Source organism: Sturnira hondurensis, unplaced genomic scaffold (genome assembly GCF_014824575.4).
Source record: "Sturnira hondurensis isolate 20B ecotype Veracruz unplaced genomic scaffold, ASM1482457v3 Scaffold0010448, whole genome shotgun sequence".
Classification (NCBI taxonomy): Eukaryota; Metazoa; Chordata; class Mammalia; order Chiroptera; family Phyllostomidae; genus Sturnira; species Sturnira hondurensis.
In genome coordinates this window covers 7,691,437-7,700,802 of record NW_028083079.1, presented here as the reverse complement: position 1 = coordinate 7,700,802, position 9,366 = coordinate 7,691,437, and the positions used below count along the sequence as shown (strand labels likewise).

Sequence of the window (9,366 nt, the reverse complement as noted above, 5' to 3'; positions counted from 1 at the left end):
TTTGTGTTTTTGGTGACATGTGTGTAGTATTAATGTATATGTGGTGAGCTGTTTACTGGGTGTGTCTTGAGTCACGTGTGTTGATGTGCATTGTGAGTATGTTTGCAGGTGATTGGTCCATTAATATGTGTTGTGTATGTCTCCTTTGTGGGTTTCTGTTGACTTATATGTATGTGCATGCATGTTTATATGCATGCTCTCCTTCCCTTACGGTGGCAACTTGATAACAGGTAAGTAATATTCACAAATTAGCACTGTGTGTGTGTGATCTGCATCAATGACTTCAAATTTTCTTTAAGTGTCGTCATTCTGGGGCACCATTAGCTGTGAGAACCAAACTCCAAAACACATTCTTTGTCTGAAAATGGACCTGCTATCATATTCATGTACCTGAGTGTGACTGAACTGCAAATCAGAATTTGCAACTCATTATTTTTACTAAACATCCCAGGCAACAGCCTGGCTGGTGTAGCTCAGTGGTTTGAGCACAGGCCTGTGAACCAAAGGATCAAGGTTCAATTCCCAGTGAGGGCACATACCTGAGTTGCAGGACTGTTCCCAGCAGGGGACTCATGAGAGGCAACCATGCATTGATTTTCTCTCCTTCTCTCCTTCCCTTCTTCTCTAAAGATAAACAAAGAAAATCTTAAAAAAAAAAACATCCCAGGCAAACGAAAAAGCCAGGCATCCAGCTGTGAAAAGTAATTGGGCAGAATGACCTTCAAATACTGGTGACATTGGAATGTTATGTAAATCCTTGGCCTCAGTTCACATCTATAAAATGGAAAGGATCACACTTCCTTCTGAATCTTAGAGAGGTCTTCAGTAATTTTTTATTGTATAAAAATTTGTATGTATTGGAAAAGTTTTCTGACTTGATATCTATATAAATGTAAAGGAACAAAATTAGTAAGGAGACTGAGGAAATTTTGTACAAATTTGAGTCCTTACAGACCTAAGATAATACATCGTGCTTGACTCCCTAGGCAACAAACGGGAAGTTTCCATGTGTAGTGGTTTAGAGCATGGGTGCTGATTACACGATGTGTTACACTGAACTCCATGAAACAGCTGATACTTGGTCATTGTGATGTATAGAAAATGATAACACATATATGTCATTTATATATTATATATCACATGTAATATAAACACAGATATACACAACTATGTACCATTCTGCCTGCCACTGTACTGCTCGGTGCCCACAGAGTTTGTATCACTTATGTTTCTATTTCTTAAAAGCTGAAATAGGTGAAAGACCACAAATTCTTACTGCAGCTGTGAAGTGGTTGTACTATCTGGGAATGTAAAGCTGATGAGTGGATATAACTAGGGAACACCAGGGAAGTCCTCAGTCCAGTGCCCAAATATTCACCAAAATGTTCAGCACTCTTATGAAAGGCAGTCTGTGGACTTTTCTAGTTTCCGAGCTATTGTGGCATCAAGTGGCTTTAAAAGTTCACCAGTTCCTAGAGTGTCCCTGAGGTTACAGCTGAAGGTCAATGGGACTTGGCAAGATCACAGGCAGAGTGTCACATTGTTCCAACATCTCCTCAGCACTGGAGTCTCATATTTACTTAAGGCAGACACAATTCATCCCAGTTTTCAGGGCTCATTTTCCAACTCTGGTGCAGTGAGTTGTGCATTCACCAGACCAGTGTACAAATTATCCCTCCATGCTCACTGAGCTCTAAATTCCTAGAAATGGGCACCTTGCTCTTCTTGTTCACTGTAGCATCTGAGTCCTTAGTAGAGGTCCCAACACAGACTCTGTGTTCAGTAAGTAATGGCTGAATTAAATGGTAAACACCTCCTGCTTCTGTGCAGTGAGGTCTTGTTGGCTGATTTTTGGGTCAGTGTTTTCCTGGAAGCAGACTGGGCCACAGCAGAGATGCATACATTTACTAGTATAAAAAATTAATAAGGTTATACAAGAGTTGGAAGCAACCTATATGACCATGGGTAAATGAATGGATAAGAAAACTATGGTACATATACACAATGGAATTCTATGCAGCAGAAAGAAAGAAGGAGCTCCTACCCTTTTCAACATCATGGATGGAACTGGAAAGCATTATGCTGAATGAAATAAGCCAGGTGGTGAAAGACAAATACCATATGATCACACCTTTAACAGGAACCTAAAACACACAACAAACAAGCAAGCAAGATATGACCAAAGACACTGAAATACAGAACAGGCTGACAGGGACCAGATGGGAGAGGGGAGAGAATCACAGGGGAAAAGGGGAAGGATTCACAGGAACAAGTATAAAGGACACATGGACAATGACTAAGGTGGGGGAAAATGGGAGGAAGTGGGGAGCACTGGGGGAGTGGGCAGGGCTGGTAATATAAGACAGAAAGCTGTACTTGAACAATAATTAAATAAATCTAAAAAATTAATAAGGTCATAGTTAAAATTTCAAGATTTTCCCAGAAAACTACAGTATGAGATGTGATGGTTCTGGTTATATTTCCAGGATTTTGAGAGTTTCAAACCTTCCTCATGTCCAGCAGAGAGATGAGCAGCATGAGGCCTGGGAACCAGAGCAGCATGTCCGAGTTCCTCCTCCTGGGGCTCCCCATCCCTCCAGGGCAGCAGGGCCTGTTCTTTGCCCTGTTCCTGGGCATGTACCTGACCACAGTACTGGGCAACCTGCTCATCATCCTGCTCATCAGGCTGGACTCCCGCCTGCACACGCCCATGTACTTCTTCCTCAGCCACTTGGCCTTCTCTGACATTTGTCTGCCATCTGTCACTGTTCCTAAGATGCTAATGAATATGCACACATGGCAACAATCCATTCCCTATGTGGGATGCATTTTTCAGTTGTATTTTTTGTTAGTTTTTGGTGGTCTTGACAATTTCCTTCTGGCAGTGATGGCATATGACAGGTATGTGGCCATCTGTCACCCTCTACACTACACCACCATCATGAGAGAGGAGCTGTGTGCACTTTTGGTGGCTGGATCCTGGATCATCTCCTGTGCCAGTGCCATCTTACCCACCCTCCTCTTGGTCCAACTGTCTTTCTGTGCCAACAATGTCATCACCCACTTCTTCTGTGACATCAGTATGCTCCTGAAACTCAGCTGCTCAGACAACTCCCTCAATGAAGATGGTCATCTTCACTGAGGGAGGAATGCTTTTATTCTTGCCTTTGACTGTGATTTTTGGCTCATATATCCATATAGGGTCCATCATCCTGAAGGCTCCCTCCACTAAGAGACTCTTAAAAGCCTTTTCTACCTGTGGCTCCCATCTCCTTGTGGTGTCTTTATACTATGGGACACTTGTTGGTGTTTACTTATTTTCCTCATCATGGGATTCCAAAGACATAATTGCTTCGGTCATGTATACAGTAGTTACTCCCATGCTGAATCCCTTCATCTACAGCCTGAGTAACAGAGATATAAAGCAGGCCTTAGAATGTTTGTCAATTGGGTTAAAGAAGTTAATATGTCAATGAGGTCATGTTTGCTACTTGGATTGTTTAGGAATAATTCTTTATTCCTAAATAATATTTTTCAGTTGTTCATCATCTTTTATAAGGTATATGCAAAATCTTTTCCAAAACCTGTCACACAATTTTAACTATAAATTTCCTCTATTGTATTTTATTTTTTTAAATTTAATTCTTGGTCATGAATTTGTCTTTTTCTCCACTGAGATATATCAGTTTTTGCTTATGCATTTTCATGCTGTTTTATGAAGACATACTGATTTACTGTCATGATCTGCTACTGCTGTATTCCTCCTTTTTGATTAATTATGTATATTTTGATATTCCTTTACCCCTGGACTAACTTATTAATCATTCATTATTATTAATTTGTCATTCTTTTCTGTTCTGTATGCAGAGATGACTTCTTAGTTTCTTTTTAAATTTTTTAACTATTTTTTTTATGCTGGCTTTTCTTGGCTTCAAGCTGATTGTGGGCATGTCTTCCCAACTCACATTCAATGACATCATGCTGTTGACTGCAATCACCTGTGATCAGAATAAGTATACTATGAAAATTCACATGTGCTACAAAGAAAAAGTTCAACCAAGGAGAGACAAACTTTTAAAAAATACATTTAAAGCACTCTACTTCTTTTAAAAAAATTATTTATTTCTAGAGGGAGGTGAATGGAGGGAGGACTATCAGTGTGTGGGTGCCTCTCACGTGGCCCCCACTGGGGACTGGCCCACATCCCACGTATGTGCCCTGACTGGGAATCAAACAGACGACACTTCAGGTCGCAGCCCACACTCAATCCACTGAGCTATACGAGCCAGGGCCCAAAGTACTCTACTTTGTTTAAAATGTGGGGATATTTCTAGCAATGGGTCCTGCATTAATACTTCATCTACTTCTCATATTAATATTGATACTTTATGTCTATAGATGTAGATGCAAATACAGATAGACATATATAGATACAAATTTGGATACAGATATTTCTAGCAATAGGGCCTGCATTAATATTTCATGTACTTCTCATATTAATATCAATACTTTATATCTGTAGACATGGGTGCATATATAGATATGAATCTAGATATAGGTATTACTATAGTATACCTAGTAAAGATGTGGGTTTTCTCATGTGAGGTTTTACATGACATTGTTTTCCATCACTTTAGACATTTCTGTGTCCAAATTGTCAATGAGGTGTCCTTTTGTCAATGGTGTATTTAAAGTTGGATTTTGTTTTTTTATATGCAGCAACAATTGTTATTTCTGGAGCTATTTCTCTATTGACATCTAAAGTAATCATAATATATTTAAATTTATACTTTCCCCATAACTATGGGATACACCTGTTTCACATTTATTCTCTCTTGTCTACCTCACTTTTGAATAGTTATATATATTTTGAAATTTCATTATCCCTCTATTAACATATAAATCATACATTGTTATTATTTTATAATTCTGTTCTGTGCTGTATGCAGAGATTACTTCTTACTTCCCTTTTAGTTTTTAAGAAAAGTTTAATATATAAACATGAAATTGACTGCTTTACCCTTCTATTATACACAATTCAGTGGCAATTACAAGATTCATCACCGATATCTCATTTTAGGACCCCTGAAGAAAACTCTTCAGAGCATCAATGAAACTGAGTAATTTACAACTGTCAAAGAATGAAAACACAGATAACTATGAATCAATAGGGAGAAACATCTGGATATACTGTTAAATAGAAACAAGCAATGTGCCAAAGGGCACTTAGAGCATTGAAATTTTTCTAAAAATTAAGAAGAAATAAAATACACATATGTCTGCCCATTTGAGCAAAAAGAAACACAGGAAGAATAAATCAGAAACTAATCAAATGGTTTACCCAGAGAAGGTGGACAGAAGAGATGGGAGATGAACATAATTATTAGCATAGTTAAGACTATGTTGTCTCTCTTTTTCAACTAGAAAATAAATAGAAGAGGTGGTGCATGAAGCAAAATAGAACGATGAAGACAAATGAACCCAACTGTATAAATTAATACCATAATTAGATTAAAGAGGGAAATAATGTAAGTACCCTGGTAATTCTTGAACCCATTATTTTGTCTAAACTCACGCATTAAAAAAAAAACCTAGAAACAAAGTCTTAAGCTGTGGTTAGGGTGTCATTAACAGTGTCATGTATAAGTTCAAGATGCTGAACTACTTCCCACGTGTTCAAACATTCAGCAAATAAGTAAACAACGAGGAAGAGGGAGTGATTCCTCGCTCTCACAGGAAAGGTACTATGGACGTAGGAAAGGAGAAGCTGCAAAGGACTCTCGGATGTTAAACTAGAATTAGATATCTGTTCAAGATAATGGGTTGTAAAAATTATAAATAGATGAAAACACATATAAATACACACACACAGATACACACACACACACACACACACACTGTTCCCATCCCTCATTCTTCCTGCCCCACTCCTGACTCATCCTGACATGTAAACACTGCTTTAGGCTTTGCTATCTAGTTCTTACTTTCTGTGTTCCTTTTATATATATTCTCTCCTTGACTTCTCTGATATATTTAGAACCTTTGGAAACAATAAACATACCTAGAGATTAAAAATGAATAACAATAGTAATGGATTATAACTCAGAGAATAATAAGTAAAAATCCATGAGTTCTTTATGATATATAGAAATAGAAAACAAATGAGTGAGGAATAAGGGTAACTTCCTTCTTATAAGAGACCACAATTAATAATCACAGGAGAAAAGATACTATTTGTAAAGTTACCATTCGAGCATCACATTTGTGATAATCTTGTCATATAAGAATCACCAATGAAATAAACATGGTGACATAGGTAAACACAGCTCCCCTCCTTGCACAACCACATCAAAATTACAACTTAACTATAGAACAACCATTACTCAAAACTGTCAGGAATTGAGTTGAGTGGAAACCCGAAAACTACAGAGTCAAAGGAATAACATCCATCCAGACTAGAATAAGAGGCAGCGATGTGGAAAGGGCTGGTGCCACATCCACATTGGTAGATAAGAATTTGAAAGGAATATCTCAGGAGCAAAGAGTCCCAATCCCACAACAGCCCCCAGCCCAGAGTTCCAGTGACAGGTAGACAAGTCTCCATGAGTTCCGTCTGCAAAAATCACTGCACATTGAGTTGAGGGAAGAAACTTCTAGAGTCCCAAGCACTTCCTCTTAAAGAAAACACGTACAGATTTAGACTCACTCCCTCTGGGCTTCAGCACTGGGTTAGCAGTTTGACAGGCACCAGTGGCATACTGGGAAAAACTGAAGTGTCTGGCATCAAGGTGAAAGCTGGGGAACAGTTTTCTTCCAGACAACAAGGCAGGCAGAGGCCACTGTCCCTTTGCTGAATCCTCCCTCCACAAAGCCACACAGCTCACTCCTGGGTGCCATATCTGAAACTCCATCAACCTGCCTTACACTGTTTGCCCTGCCCTAGAGATCCCCTGACACTCTGTCTCACCCAACTTATGGGCCCAACCAAACTGTTAACAGTGGCTTTTCCATAGGAATGGCTGGTCTTGCCTCATGCTTCACAACTTCCTAAACATCTCAAAGAAGCAATAGCCAGCCTCAGGGAGCCACCAAGACCCCCATACCTCTTGCTAAGAGGCCCAAGGTCTGGCACTAGCAGCAGTCAGCCTTGATTCAGAGAGGATCTTTGCCTGGGAAACTCCAAGCCCAGCACAAGTAGTAGTCATCTCAAATTGCATTATACCTCCTGCACAGTAGCTTCAGGAAGAACACAGGAGGCAGCTAAGCTTGTCCTGCACCACATGAGAAACCTCAGAGCCTATGCATCCAGTGGACAGCTACAGACCATGTCAGAGCACCATCTCCTTGCTCCTACACAGCTGATCCTCCACACAGAGTGGAGGTTGGTGGTAAGTGATCACAGCCAATCCTTGCAGGTTACTGGCCTGCATAAATCATTCCCATTAATCTGCCAGCAACAACCAAGGATCATCTACAAGAAGAGAGTATACTCAGCCCACACAAAGAGCACACCTAGAATACCCATCTGGGGTGACAGGGGAAGCTGTGCTACCGGACCCTAAGGGACACCTACAACATTAAGCCACTCTACTAAGACAGGGAGTCATAGCAGCTCTACCTAACACACAGAAAGAAACACATGGAGGCTGCAAAACGAGTAGACAAAGAAACAAGGCCCAAATCAAAGAACAGAATAAAACTCCAGGAAAAGAACTACACAAAATAGAGATAAGCACTCTGTCAGATGCAGAGTTCAAAATACTGGTTATAAGGCTGCTCAAGGAACTTAGTAAAGACTTGAACAGAATAAAAAAGATCCAGTCATAAACAAAGGATACACTAACTGAAATAAAGGACAATTTCCAGGGAAACAACAGTAAAGTGGATGGAGCTTAGAATCAAGTCAGTGATCTGGAACTTAAGGAAATATAAAACAACAGGAAAAAAGGAATCAAAAAATAAACTAAGGATACTTTAAGAAGCCTCTCCAGCAACCTCAAATGTTCAAACATTCACATGGGGGGTGCCAGAAGGAGAAAAGAAAAAGCAAAAAACTGAAAATCTATTTGAAAAAACAATGAAAAAGAACTTCCATTATTTGGTGAAGGAAATAGACATGCCAGTCCAAGAAGCACAGGGAGTCCCAAAGAAGGTGGATGCAAAGAGGCCCACTTGAAGGCACATCATCATTAAAATGCCAAAGGTTAAATATAAAAGGAGAATCTTAAACAGGCAGTTATCCACAAAGGAGTTCCCATAAGACTATCAACTGATTTCTCAAAAGAAACTGCAGGCTAGCAGGGATTGGCAAGAAATACTCAAAGTCATAAAAACGGGGACCTACAGCCAACATTGCTCTACCAGCAAGGCTATCATTTAGAATAAAAAATAGATAAAGAACTTCCCAGACAGAAAAAAAAAAACCTAAAGGAGTTCTTTATCACCAAGCCATTATTATATGAAATGTTGAAAGGACTTATTTAAGAAAAAGAAGAAGAGAAAAACTATGAACAATAGTTTAAAATGGCAATAAATATATATCTATCAGCAACTGAATATGAAAAAAACACTAAGCAAACAAAAACAGGAGAGACAGAATAATGGACATGGAGAGTGTGCTGATGATTGCCAACTGAGAGGGAAGTGTGGGGAAATGGGTTGAAGAGGTGAAAAATTAAGTACAAACAGGTAGTTACAGAATAGTCATGGGGATGTAAAGTAAAGGAAATGAAACAGCCAAAACACTTATATGCATGACCCAGGGATGTGAACAACAGAGTGTGGATGGCCTGAGGGAGTGGGAAGTGCTGGGTGGAGGGGGCAAAACTGGGAAATATGGGGAGAGCTGTAACAGCATAATCAAAGAATATAATTTACAAATAAAGGAAAATAAAAAAAGAATCACCAATGGATGTTAAATATAGTGGGTGAAATGCTAATAGGAAAAAGTCATGTTTATATATCATCAAAATATCTACTCAAATATTAATTGACTGTAGAGAGTTGGGTTTATTTCTGGGTTCTCTATTCTGTTCCATTGGTCTATGTGCCTGTTTTTATGCCAGTAGCAGGCTGTTATGATTACACTGGCCTTGTAATACAGTTTGATATCAGGTATTGTGATCCCTCCTACTTTGTTCTTCTTTCTTAACATTGCAGCTGCTATTCGGGGTCTTTTATGGTTCCATATAAGTTTTTGAAGTGTTTGTTCTATGTCTGTGAAATATGCCATTGGTACTTTAATAGGTATTGCATTGAATCTGTAAATTGCTTTGGGTAGTATGGACATTTTGATGATGTTAATTCTTCCAATTCATGAACACGGTATATGTTTCCATTTCCTTGTGTCTTCCTTGATTTCTGTCT

The 9,366-nt window shown here is 39.1% G+C and overlaps 1 protein-coding gene across 1 annotated transcript; it reads left to right on the top strand.

Annotated features, from left to right (window-relative positions):
- Window positions 1–2,536: 2,536 nt before the first annotated feature.
- LOC118995930 (olfactory receptor 1J4-like) lies at window positions 2,537–3,476 on the top strand. The gene is given in 2 exon segments (XM_037059056.1): window positions 2,537–3,121; window positions 3,123–3,476. Coding segments are annotated over 2 exon segments (939 nt in total).
- The last annotated feature ends 5,890 nt before the right edge of the window (window positions 3,477–9,366 follow it).